This window comes from Elephas maximus, chromosome 4 (assembly GCF_024166365.1).
Source record: "Elephas maximus indicus isolate mEleMax1 chromosome 4, mEleMax1 primary haplotype, whole genome shotgun sequence".
Lineage (NCBI taxonomy): Eukaryota > Metazoa > Chordata > Mammalia > Proboscidea > Elephantidae > Elephas > Elephas maximus.
In genome coordinates, this window is record NC_064822.1 from 190,090,726 (window position 1) to 190,104,479 (window position 13,754).

Here is a 13,754-nt window from a genome sequence, read left to right on the forward strand (position 1 = left end):
GGTGGGTAACGAGTTTCTTTCCCGCGGGCGGGGGAGGGGGGGAGGAGGGAAGAAAGAGGACCGGAGGGGGTGCATCGCTGGACCCAGGTATCTCCAGCCCAACAGGTTCCCCTTCTCTGCAGCCCCATGGAAAAATTTCGGGGTACTCTCCCCCAGACACAGCTGTGAGGCCAGCGCGCCCCGCCCCGCCCCCTGGGGCCGGGGAGGAAAGGAGGCCCCAGATCTCTAAGGAGGGGTGTCTGGGTGGGAGGGAGGGAGCCCAGCCGCCCCGCCTTCGCCGCTCCCTCCCCGCGCCCTCCTCCGGGCGGGATAATTGAACCGCGCGGCGCCTGCCCAGCGTTGGCTGCAGAGGCTCGGCCGGAGCTTGGAGTCCGTTACCCATCGCGCCGCCCTGACCCGAGGGTTTGGGGACCTTCCGGGCTGAACCACACCGCAGCTCTGCGCCCGCGCCTTTGTCTGCTCCGCGCCCGCCCGCCCGCCGGCCCCATGGAGCGCGCCGCGCCGTCGTCCCAGGTCCCGCTGCTGCTGCTGCTGCTGCTCGGAGCCTTCTCGCTGCTGGCGGCCCGAGGTAGGGGCGCGGTGGGGCGCATCGGGAGGGGGACCCCGGCTTTAGTGTCCTTTCATCCGGCCTCACACTTCTTGGAAGTTCTGGAGCGGCAGGCCCCTGGGAGCCCGCGCGCACCCCGCGCTGCGCCTGGCGCGGCCCTGGGGTCTGTGAGCTGCGCGGCCTCCCAGGCCCAGGCGAGGTTTCCTCCTTTGTACCCCAGCAGCTCGGGTCTGCTTTGCCCTGAAACTTGTTTAAAGGAGGGTCCCCCCAAACACGTCCTACTGCAGGCCGTCTCACGTCCACGCTGCCCATTCTAGTGCCCCTCGGTGCCAGCGCCGGGCATGGGGGGAGTGTTTGGCGGTTAATGAGACCCTCCGGTGCCTTGTAGCCTGCACCGGGTTAGCTTATCTTTGCTCCCTGCCCCCCACCCCTACCCTCGTTGGGGCTGTTGCACTCCTTTGCTGATGAGAAAACAGGCTGGGGTGGAGGAGAACCGTAGTTTGTCCAGGGCGCTCAACCAGTCACGCGGAGGGACGCGGGGAGGAAGTGAGCAACGTGGTGGTTTCAGGGTGATAGCTGCTTGAGGGGAACCGGGCCTGACCACCTCGGCCCTGCCTGCCGTCCGGGGGCCCAGAGGCCCAGAGGCAGAGGTTCTGCCAGAGCCCAGTGTCCTCCTGGACCGGGGGCCAGGCAGATTCTAAGCCCACCAACCTGTCTTCAGGGGGGTGGGGTCTTCATGAGTCAACCCAGAGCCCCCAGGCCAGGACTGGAAGACCGGATGGTGAGCTCAGAGCCCTCACCTTCTCTGTGTGGGTGCTGAGCTCCTGGGTGGTGACCAGGAGGCCCTGCAGACCGGAGGTGAGCAGAGCCATGACCTCTGAGCTCTCTACTGACCCGTGGCTTATCAGGGTAATTAGCCAGGCCCTGCTTTCTTGAGGTTTTGTTTCTCTGGAGGCCCAGGCCCCGGACCTCCCTCGGAATCCTCAGAGTCTTTATCTCTTGTTTAGTTTAGATTCTTTCAACTTCCCGGTGACCACTCTCCTTGGTCAAAAGGTCACTTGTTCCAGGTAATGCTCACGGGGGATTCCAGGAGAAGCCCAGAGGGGAGAACTCAGCAGAGCTCTCTGGGTTCGCTCTCTACAGGGAGGGCTGCTGGTTCCAGGCACCGGGCTCCCTCCTGGGTCTCTAATCACGGGTGGATGCAGGGCTCAGTGTTGGCAGTACAAACCGTCAGCCCCGAGGAGCTCACAGGAGGCTTCTTGGTGGAGATGGTGCTTGGGCAGGAGCTGGGCAGCTGTGCAGGGAGGAAGGGCATTCCAGCATCCTTGGGTATTCAGGGGGGCACCAGGTGCCTCGAAAGCCCGAAGAGGGGCTTGGAGTGAAGAGCACGCAAGAGCCTGCTGGGAATGGAAGGCCCCCAGAGACCCCAGCCGCATTTTACAGAGGGGAAAATGAGGTCTGGAAAGAAGGCAGAGCCTGGAAGCTTCCCCAGTTCCTCCTTCACTGGCCTTTCCTGTCTCTGTCCAAGAAAGATTTTTCCTTCTGCAGGGCTTAACTTTGAATGAGCACCAGGGCCTTCCTGGCTGGTGGCCACAATGATCTCTGTTCATAGGGGAGGCCTGAACTTGCACGGGATCAAAGAGACCTCTTAAATGCACACTTTGGTGAGAACCACTGTTTTGTCCTGTGGCTTCTTCTCTGGGGAGAGATCTCTATTGAGTTTCGACAAATTCAGTTTGGTGTGGTTTGGGAAGAGGGTCCCTGCGTGCCACAAATAGTTAAGCCCTTGACTACTAGCCGAAAGGTGGGTGGTTTGAACATACCCAGAGGTGCCTCGGGAGACAGGCTTCCAAAAGGTCACAGCCTTGAAAACCCTATGGAGCAGTTGCACTCTGCACACACGGGGTTGCCATGAACCAGAATCTACTAGATGCCAGCTAACAACAGTGGTTTGGGAAGAGGGATTAGCAGACAGCCTGGTCCCTTTGTACAGCTGTAAGCTGTGAGGTTCCCTGCAGCCCTGTAGGGAGGTGGGCGTCCCGCCCTCCAGAGAGCGGCCCCAAAGAAACATGAAATTTAAAAGTGCTCATGAAAAAGGCAATCATGGAAAAGGGTAATCTGCTGAAACTCGTCTGTCGGCCCAGCCACTGAAACTGGCAAGAGTGGCTGGTCTTGGTGAAGGGCAGAGGGAGCCTCGAGGTCTGTCCTCTATTTGTCTGTCTCCTGTTGGGCTGTCCCAAGAGAGCCAGACTGGGGAGGGAGCGAGAGGAGGAGGATGTTGGAAGACATCTGTATTTTCTCCAAGCCTCTCTTGGCCTCCAGCTTGGCTGGAACATCTTTCAGCCAGGCAGCGTTTAGGACTGATTAAAGGGAAAGTCATGTTGGGAGGGAGAACAAAGGCAGAGAGAACTTGGCTGGAAAGCATGCAGCCTGTGCTGCCCGGCTCTGCTCCGGGAAGTCTCCCAGGTGGGTTGTAGGGACCTGACAGTCCGAGGGGCGAGGCTCATGGCACTGAGTGTAGAGATGAGACTCGGGGTGCCCTGGAGGGCAGCACTGGGCCACTGCTGCAGTGTCATGCGCCTGGTCACGCCCTCTTCTGGCACAGCCCCCCCCCCGCCCCCACCCCAGCTCAGGGCTTCGCTTGCTCCTGACTGTGAGCCTCATGCGTGGGGAACATGGGTCACTTAGCTTCCAGTCCCAGCAGGGCGCCCAGCGTATTTATGGAATGGAAAAGCACTTCGCCTGCCGGTTTGGTGGCTTTCTTGTTTGTAAAATGCAGATAACAAAACCTACTTGTTAGGTTGCACTGAGGATCGGGGAGAGAACGCAGGACACACCCAACCCGCCATGGTAATTATGTTATTATTCTTAGCTGTTATTTGAGTTGTCCCTTTCTAGGGTGGGCCACTGTTCTTTCCCCCAAGCCTGAAAGTTCTGAAAAGTTCTACTATATCGAATTTCCCCAGCCAGGAGCCGGAGAACAGCATCTGGCAAGTGCCAAACCCGTGGTAGTCCAGGCCCTGCAAAGCCGCACTGACTGGCCTCCTTAGTAACTTTGTCGTTTGTTCACTGCGTATTGCTGAGGGCCAGCTCTGTGCTAGGCACTGCTGTGGGTCTCGGGGACCCAATAGGGAAGGAAAGAGACACAACTTTTTCCCCCATGGGCTCACCCTACGAGGTCCAGAAAAGTGAGCAGACAATCCGAGCCATCTCCGACTGGCAGAGAATTGGGGAAGACTTCCTGAGGAGGCAGTAACCAAACTGGGACCTGAAGGAGAAGAAGGGGTTGGCCAAGTCTGTGGGCTGGGAGGATAGCGGGGAGGGTGTTCCAGGCAAGAGAGAGTGTGGGACTTCTGAGGCACTTCTGAGAGTTCGACCCCCTCCTCCGGCTAGGGAGAGACCACCGTGCAGAGAGACTAGCATCTCCCTGGAGCCCCTTTAGCGGAGGGGTGTGTGATTGGTGGACGTGGGGAGAGGTGGGCATAGTGAACAGGGCAGCTTTGTGGGTAAAGTTTATGAAAACAGTTCTAATTGGATGGATAATTATCTTGCCAGTGCATTTTATACAATAAATGTTTTTCCTTTTGCAAAACATCAAATTGCCAAAATATACATACATGTATACATATGTATATATATAGACTAATAAATGTTTTTGCAGGCCTCTCATGGTTCCAGTTTCGTTTTAATGATCTCAGCTATGGCCATGTACCGGGATGGCAGGAGGGCGGGGGACAGACTCATCACATCCGTCTTTCCTGGGATCCAAAACCCTGTGGGCTGGAAGGGAGCTCGGTGGGGGAGAGCGTGTGGGTGGGCTGGAAGGAAGCTCAGTGGGGGAGAGTGTGTGGGTAATGTGCTCAGGTCATTGAGTGTGTAGCAGGCAGGCCTGGAGCAGGCTCTGAGCAAGGGCTGGCCAGGGTTCCCTCTGCTGCGGGGCCTCCTCTGAGCCCCAGGCTGGTCCCAACTTGAGGCTGGGTCACGAGGGAGTGGGTGGCCTGTTGTTTCAGCTGCCTGCATGTTCGCTGGAGGGACTGCGTTGTAGGAAAGCAGGGATGAACAGGGTTCGGAGACTGCAAGCTCATCCCGTTCTAGGAGGGGCTCCAGGGGTTTCGACCAACGTCCATAACCTCTCTGTATCTCTGTCTCCATAGTATGAAATGGGAAAACTTTTTGCCCTAGGCAGTGATTGAAATGCTTCATATATGTTGTTACGTGCCTTCAAGTCGGTTCCGACTCATAGCGACCCTATGCACGACAGAACGAAACACTGCCCGGTCCTGCGCCACCTTCACAATTGTTGCTATGCTTGAGTCCATTGTTGCAGCCACTGTGCCAATCCATCTCATTGAAAGTCTTCCTCGTTTTCACTGACCCTCTACTTTACCAAGCATGATGCCCTTCTCCAAGGACTGATCCCTCCTGATAACATGTCCAAAGTATGTGAGATGCAGGCTTGCCATCCCTGCTTCTAAGGAGCACTCTGGTTGTACTTCTTCCAAGACAGATTTGTTCCTTCTCCTACCAGTCTCTGGTATATTCAATATTCTTTGCTTGATATATAGTAACTAATTTAATCCTCTCAACAACTCTATGAAGTAGGTACTATTATTATTTCCATTTTACAGACGTGTAAAGTAAGACACAAGGAGCGCTGGTGGTGCAACGGTTAAGCGCTCTGCTGCTCACCAAAAGGTTGTTGGCTTGAACCCACCTGGTGGCTCCTTGGGAGAAAGACCTGACCGTCTGCTTCGTTAAAGGTTACAGCCTAGTAAACCCTGTGGGGCAGTTCTGTCTCGCGGGGTCACTGGGTCAGAACCAACTCGACGGCACCCAATGACAACAACAAAGTAAAGCACAGAGCAGCTCAGTAGCTTGCCCAAGGTAACACGGGCAGTCACTAGTAGAGGAAGCCAAACAAGTTGTCATCAAAGTGATTCTGACTCATGGCGACCCCATGTGTGGCAGAGTAGAACTGTGCTCCATAGGGTTTTTAGTGGCTGTGACCTTTCGAAGCAAATTGCCAGGCTTTTCTTCTGAGGTTCCCCTCAGTGGATGATTTGAACCGCCAACCTTTTGGTTAGTAGCTGAGCGCTTAACAGTTTGTACCACCCAGAGACTAGTTAGTAGAGGAACTAGACATGGAACCCATATCCTAAGCACTTGGCTGTCTTGCCTTAAGTTTAGTGAGGGAAATAAAAACTGACCAGAAAGCACTCTCAACGATCCCGTAAGAGAGCTGTGAACAATAGTAGCATTGTTAGGAAGGGCAGGTGTTTCCCAAACATGGGGGAGACCACAGAAGTGGGGAGCCACACCCTGGGCCCTCGTGGGGCTGGCAGCTGGCCTGATGGGAGCTGGCCCCCAAGGTGCCAGGTCAGAGGGAGGAGCCTGTGCTGTATCGGGGGGAAGCAGCTCTCTGCGGTGGGGGAAAGGGTGCTTCTGGCCTTCCTGAGTCAGGCTCTCCCCTCTTCACCTGGGTGGAGCTCAGAGCCCCCTAAGGAGCCTGAGGCCTGTGATAACCCTCCAGTTGCAGGGGCGAGGTCGGTGTCCCCTTGGGAGGCTGGGCGAGGTCCAGCACTGACCACAGGGGAGAGTCTTCTTCCCTTTGCTGGCTCCTCTGTGAAGGAAAGTGTGCCTGGCCGCCCTGGGCTCCAGGCACTGCAGGGCGGGCCAGCACCTAAAGGGACCATCCTGGGTGGTAAGTCGTGCACCTGTTTAATCAGTGGAGCCTGCCCAGGGCTGTGCTGACGTGTGCAGTGCCAGGCGGGAGTCTGGACACCAGGGATCCCACCCAGCTCTGCACTGACTTTGTAGGGGATCCAATGGGTAAGAGCCTACTGGCCCCTCCTTCCCTATGATCAGAGGTCCAGACCCTGGTTCCTCCAATAAGGGATTTGCCGTGTGTGCTGTTACCAGGTCTGCAGCCTGCTCGGGGGACGCCAGGTAAACAGGGATTCAAACCCTCTGGAATTCACATGCTCCTGGTTAACAACAAAGCACTAAGAACCAAGAGCTAGCCTTGGGGTCCGATGTGGCCTGGGCCAGGTGTTACGCCAGGCACTGAGGAGACGGTTTGAGGCATGGTTTGTATATCAGGATACAGATATACAAACTGTTTACGATCGTCAGGGAAACTGAGGCCTAGGAAGCGGTGTGGCTTGTCCAGGATCAGTGAGCTGGTGAGTGGTATCCTTTACCTACCGTTTCTCAGTTCTGTTCAGCAAACCTCTCACGAGCATTTCCTGTGAGCCTGTTCCGGCCCAACAAGCCCATCGCTTGTCAGCGTGATTACCCAGGTATTTGACAGTCGTCCTTTGAGGAGCCAGGCCCTGGGCAAGACACCAGGCATACAGGACAGATGAGACGGCGGCTGTCCTCTGGGGCTTACTTACCATATTAGTGTCCTGAGGCTTCAGTGACAAAGTGCCACAAACGTGGTGGTTTACGGCAATAGAACCCTATTGTCTCACAGTCCTGGAGGCCAGAAGCCTGCAGTCAAGGTGTCGGCAGGGACAGATGGAGGACATGTGGGAGTGGACAGGACTTGCTGAGCAGTGAATGCTGAGGATGGGGAGGAGGGTCCATGCAAGCTGACCCCCTTCGTTTTGGCGTGAGCAGTGGGCGGAAGGTGATGATATTACTGCAACAGGGAGGCCGGACGATGGGGGTGATGACAGTCGGGCGTTCTGTTTTGGTCACCTTAGTGTCTCGGCAGACACCAAGGTGAGGTGATGGGCAGCAGGGTGCACGTAGGTGCCTGAGGCTCTGGGGAGATCAGGCTGCAGCTGGAATGTGGGAGGTGCCGGCACATGGGGGAGGTAGATGTGATCGTCTGGGGAGAGGGGGCCCAGGACCGGGCCCCCCGGGGCATCCCACTTCTTGGAGGCAACGTGATGGGGAGACAGCAGGAAGGTAGCCAAAACTAGGAGGGTGGTCAGCCACGTGGGGTGCTGCTGGGAGGTAGAGGGAAAGGAGGGCATCTTGTCCCGAGTGTTTGGTGAGTGGACAGGAGACGGCCATGTGGAGGACAGGGCAGGGGGACACTGAGCATAGTCACCTCCCGGGGGGGCAGTCACAGAGACCTGGGTGGGGTCTGGAACATCGGGGATGCGATGGAAGCACGTAGGCTGTGTTTTTATGCACATGAGGTGATCCAGCACCTTTCGTGAGCCTTGAGCCTTCCTTGAGCCATTTACTTTTGGATTGTGTCACCTGCGGGAGTAAAAATATACTCTGAGTTTGGCACCTGTGTGTGAAGCATCACTTCTCGTTTTGGCTTGAAGGTTTCTGTACAACCCCACCACGTACTTTCTGTGGTCACTGTGCCATTAGGCTGGCGTCACACCAGTAGAATTTTGTCAGGCTGGTGTCCATCCACAGGTGGGCCTTAGAAACCTGTTCTGACACCTCCGCTCAGTTCACAGACAGGGACACTGTCTCAGTTATGTAGTGCTGCTATAACAGAAATACCACAAGTGGATGGCTTTAACAAAGAGGAGTTTATTCTCTCACAGTCAAGTAGGCTGCAAGTCCACATTCAGGGCATTGGCTCCAGCGGAAGGCTTTCTCTTTGTGTTGGCTCTGGAGGAAGGTCCTTGTGATCCATCAGTCTTCCCTTGGTCTGGGAGCATCTAAACGCAGGAACCTCAGGTCCAAAGGACACACTCTGCTCCCAGCGCTGCTTTCTTGGTGGTATGAGGTCGCCATGTCTCTCTGCTCACGTCTATCTTTTATATCTCAAAAGAGATCGGCTTAAGACACTATCTAATCTTGTAAACTTTATCAATATAACTGCCACTAATCCATCTTATTACATCATAGTGATAATAGGATTTACAACACATGGGGAAATCACGTCAGAAGATAAAATGGTGGACAATCATAGTCATACGGGGAACCCTGACCTAGCCAAGTTGTCAGGTATTCTGGGGGGACACGGTTCAATCCATGACAGACACTGCAAGCTGGACTTGCTTCCAGTGGAAAAACCCTCGACAAGGGAGTTCTAACCAGACTGTGGCCCCGGTTGTCACAGCCCTGGCCCCGCCCACTGTGACGATTTGCATGGTGAGCAACCTGGATATGGTAGTTCAGGGCCTTACGGGCCACACAGGAATGGTGCTTGCTGACCAGGCGTTGCCCAGTGCTCCTGCGACGTTTATTGGCTGTCAGACCAATGCTCTGGACGTTTCTAACCAGGCAATCTCGCAGAACTCTGCATCTGCAGTCTGGGAGAGGATATGGGGCCATGTCCTTACTACTTGTCAGATGCAAGGTCCCTGTTGGGCAGTGTTACCTGTAAGTCTCCGGACCATGAGCCTCCACGTGCCTTGAAATGTGTAGCCCGCCATTGGGTGTCCATCAAAATGGTTGCGATTTCAGTCAGCATTGTGATTTTTACCCCGGTTTAATTCACCTGGTTGAGGCAGTGGTGGGTCAGTGATAGAATTCTTGCTTTCCACGGGGGAGACCCTGGTTTGAATCCCAGCCAGTGCACCCCATGTGCAGCCACCACCCGTCTGTCAGCGGAGGCTCGTGTGTTCCGTGATGCTGAACAAGTTTCAGTGGCGCTTCCAGACTAAGATGGACTAGGAAGAAAGGCCTGGGGATCTAGTACTGCTGAAAATCAGGCAGTTAAAATCCTGTGAATCACAAGGGCCTAATCCACAACCGATCATGGGGATGGTGCAGGACTGGGCAACATTTCTTTCTGTTTTGCAAGGGGTCACCTTGAGTTTGGGGTTGATTCCATAGCAGCTGACAACTACCACAATTTAAACCCTTTCAAGACCCATGGGACGTATGGTATCCCACCCGCTTTTTATGCCTCTGGAATTCTTTGAAAAGGGGGGTAGCCTGATTTAAAGGTGTTTATCCTCAAGGTGGAAACCCTGGCAGTGTAGGTGCTCCTTGGAAACTCAATGGGGCAGGGAAACTCAATGGTGCAGGGTCGTTATTGGGTTGGGTTTTTATCCTCAAGATAGGAGCCTTTTGAAATGCGTGAAACTAAAAAATCCTGAGTGGGAGCCTCATTTTTGTGTAGATTTGGAATTGTCTCAGGTGATGCCTCAGGAATGTGTGAATTTTTCTAAAGTTTTGACAAGTTTGCCTTTATTTCTGTGAGACTAGCCTCTGCACTATGTTTCCCAGTTACGAAGTTTTGGTGAGAATGTTCTTATCACAAGAATAAGCTATTGCCAGTCCTCATTCAGTCACAGTGACCATGTTCCCCTTGACGCCATTCATTGTTTCCAGGTGTTACTGGCTCCCTTCTTTTCTAACTTCTGAACAGTAAACGACGCCTTTCCAATAAGGAATAATGCGTCTCAGTGATACATTTCCAGAGATTGGCACTCCATTGAGTTATTCCTGCCCTGGATTCTGTCTTAGGGCCCAGGTGGAAGGCACCCCTGTGAACGGTTCTCCAATATTCCAAGGCAGCTGTTTCTGCTTCTTAGCTGTTAGTACTGCTTTTGTTATAATGAAGAATGCATAGTAGTGGTCGTTTTCCTGAGATTCAAATTCCTTTAGTTTTATTTATTTGGCCTCTAAGTACTGCTCTTGCAGTAATGAAGAATGCATCGTGGCAGTAATTTTCCTGAGACAAAAAATCCCTTGGCTTTATTTATTTGGGCTGTAAGTACTGCTTTTGCAGTCAGGAAGAATGCATTGTACCATGTTTTAAAAAGTTTCCTGAAATGTTATAAAAAAGCTAAGAAGAAGGAGACCAGAGTGAAGTGTTTGTGCAATCATTGACAGATGCCTTCACGTTTTACCTCATATTTCACAAATTTTCAAGAAATTAAAACAAATAAACCGATTTTATTGTTGACTCATGTTGGCAGGATTTACATCATCCACAGCCTGCTGGGACACATGTGATCCCAGATAATGTGTATTAAAATCCATAACTCATAACAAAAATTCTGAGAAATTGATTCTTTACTCAGCATGCCTTCATTAATGAAAGCACATAGTATCAACAAAAAATTCAAAGGAGAAAGTTATCGGGTCTTGAAAGGGTTTTAACTGGGAGAAATTTAGTTTTACCTGCTGTCTCAGGTGACAACTGGTACCTGGTACCTGTGAACTAGGTTGTCTCTTTCCACCTACTCAGGATTACTTCGAGCAGGTGTTCTCTTTCCTGAAGAGCGGTAGGGTGGTGGGGTGTCAACCATCTGGTAACATGTAGGCCCAAGAGAGAGTGATATTTCTATTAAAAAAATGTTTCCTCAATACTGGTGAGATAACTTAGGTATTTTTTTTAGTTTTGGAGATTGTGGTTTTTTCTGTGGTCACGGCGCTGCTCTAAGCACGTTTCCTGGAAGATATCACTGATCCTACCAGGCCTACACAGCAGGCAGTGTTACCACCCCCGTTTTATAGATGAGGAAAATGAGGCTCGGTAGGTTTAGTAAGTGGAGGAACCAGGTTCAAGGCTGGACAGTCTTACCCTAGAACGCTGGCCTTCCCTGAGAACACCTGAGCTGAAGATGAATGAGATTTTGCAAGAGAGTTTGTTCTTGGTTTAAGGAGCCCAGGTGGTGAAGCGGTTAAGTGCTAACTGAAAGGTTGGTGGTTTGAACCCACCAGCCACTCTGCGTGAGGAGGATCTGGCAGCCTGCTTCCGTAAAGATCACAGCCTTGGAAACCCTATAGGATAGTTCTACTCTATCCTATAGGGTCACTTGAGTTGGAATCGACTCCATGGCAGTGGTTTTGTTCTTGTTTTATGTTTAGGATTGTGCCTTGTGGGTCTAATTTACAGTCAGGTTACAGGAATCGGATATTAAAACTGTGGTTGACTGAAGTTTCTTCTCCGAGAAAAGAGAAGTGGTCTGTGAGAGGAGAGAACATATAGACTCAAGCTCCCAGGTCTCCCTGAAGGGTGCCCACAGCTCAGCAACAGGCATTAAGTGACCCATGGATAATTTTCAAGCAACATTAGGTGTCCTCATGGAGTTACTTAAAGTTGTCTTACTCACCAAGGTTGGTGGTTGCTTGAAATTACTCTTTTCACCCACAACGTCAGAGGACTGCTTGGACGTGGTGGTGTTTGTGCATGAAATTTCTTGTATTTTATGCCCTTCTGAAGACATTGCCAGTGGGTCTGTGGCTGGCTGACCTGGTTGGTCATTGACCAGTGTGAAATTCTTGGTACCCATGGATGGGGCTGTGGTGTGGAGTTTGTTCCCCTTGGTTCTCTTCCTGGCCACTGCCCCCTGGCCTGGCCATGTGCCCTGTGTCAGAGAGGGAGATAAACCACTGTGAATCCCTCCCCATCATCTGGGAACCTTTTCTCTATTTGTTGTTCCACTAACATTGCTGAGTTCCTGTTGTGTGAGGCCCAAGGGTTCAAACCCAGGTGGTTCTTCTACTCTCATCACTTAGTGCTCCCCAGAATAGCCACAAACTCCTCAAGAAGCATAATAAAAATGGGATCCAGCACTCTTTCACATGATCCCCTTTGACTCATAACCTGGGTTTAAGCTGGAGCCACTGGGTAAATACCTCAGCCATGACCGGTAGGCTGGTGAGCTTCGACCAGTTAGTTCTGGCTCCATCTGACCACCGATTGGTCACAGATCCTCACTCTAAACTCCTGATAATCCTGCTCCAGCCACAGCAAAGCCTTGTAAACAGGACACCTCCCAGGAGAGCAATCCACCACGTAAATACTGAGTCTTGATAATGCTCCTCCCTTTGACCCAGTTCCTCTCCTTCTGGGGCTCTGGCCTGAGCAAACAATCCTGACTTTATGAATAAAGATTTATAAATAAAGATGTTTAACCCAGAGCTGTTTCTTCCTGATAGTGAAAAGTTGGAAGTGAGAGGGGAAATGATGCCACTTCTGCTCAGTCGTTTGACTAATATAGTGCAAACCCTGCACTAGACACAGTGATTTCAAAATGAATTTAAGACACAGTCCTTCCCCATAAGGAGCACTCAGTGTACAGGGTAGAGTGTTATGCAGTAGTTATTATAATGACTCTGCAATAATGTTAAAAAAAAACAAGTTTGGGTTAATATGTTTAAAGGACCAAGCAAGCTACAGACTTATATAAACAAGTAAATAAAATGATGTAAAAACCTCCAAGTCCTGAAAGCAAGACTGAAAAAAGTGCAGCAAAATGCAAAAAAAAAAAAAAAAAAAAAAAAAAAACACCGATTGCTTTCGAGTAGCGGCCATTAGGGGCTTTAGTTCCATAAAATTAATTTTTTAAATTTAATGTGTATGTGTTTTCAAAAATACCACAATAAACGTAAACGTTATCACGTTAGTACGTTAGGCCATTTTTCAGCTGCACCTTAAGAACTCAGTTTTCTAAGCCCTGCCCTTGCATCACCTGGCACCTTCTCTGCCGTCACGGAGGCCTTGCAAGGAAGCTCAGTGCAGTAGACAGTCAGGCTGGAGACCTGCTCCCGGGCCTGGCTCCCACTCGCCAGCCCTGCTGCCTTGGTCGGCCAGGTGACTGCTTTAAGCCTTGGGTCACACATCTGAAAAATGAGGTGGGCCCAGCTCTGTGAGGAAGTTTGTATTATACCAGAGGTCATTGTTCTTGCTTCGAGCATTGCACTGAATCGCAGGTGACGGTATGTGCCCAGGTACAAAAACGTGCGTGTGTGTGATTCACCCTGTGCAAATGTGACCTAAAGGAAGAAGCGTCATCGTGACCCTAAAGCCCCGGGAAAGTCTGGGTTTCAGAAACATTGGCCCAGGGGTGGAGGAGGCCACCTGAGAGGGCACGTAAAGAGAAGAGGGTCTTGGACACAACTTGGGGGTCACCAGTGTTTACAGGAGGTGTACAGGGGTGGATCACCACCCATCTGTCAGTTTGTCATACTGTGTTGGCTTGCTTGCTGCTGGTATTTCAAATACCATCAGGGTCACCCATGGTGGACAGGTTTCAGCAGAGCTTCCAGACTAAGACAAACTAGGAAGAAAAGCCTGGCCATCTACTTTCAAAAATTAACCAATCAATACCTCACGCATCAAAACAGAATATTGACTGATATAGTGCTGGAAGATGAGCCCCCTTGCTTGGAAGACACTCAAAGTACACAATGGCCTCAACAATGGACTTGAGCATATCAACAAATTGTGAAGGTGTTGTAGGACCAGGTGACATTTTGTTCTGTTGTACACGAAGTCCCCATGAGTTGGGGCTGACTTGAAGGCAGCTGGCAAACAACAAGCAAGGGT

The 13,754-nt window shown here is 51.9% G+C and overlaps 1 protein-coding gene across 2 annotated transcripts in view; it reads left to right on the forward strand.

Annotated features, from left to right (window-relative positions):
* The first annotated feature begins 306 nt into the window (after positions 1 to 306).
* FBLN1 (fibulin 1) overlaps positions 307 to 13,754 on the forward strand; it is a 109,391-nt gene continuing 95,943 nt past the window's right edge. For both annotated transcript variants that reach the window (XM_049884653.1, XM_049884654.1), the window contains exon 1: positions 307 to 568. In XM_049884653.1, coding sequence (XP_049740610.1) covers positions 487 to 568 — 82 coding nt within the window. In that variant the 5' untranslated portion in view covers positions 307 to 486. The remainder of the gene's footprint in view (positions 569 to 13,754) is intronic.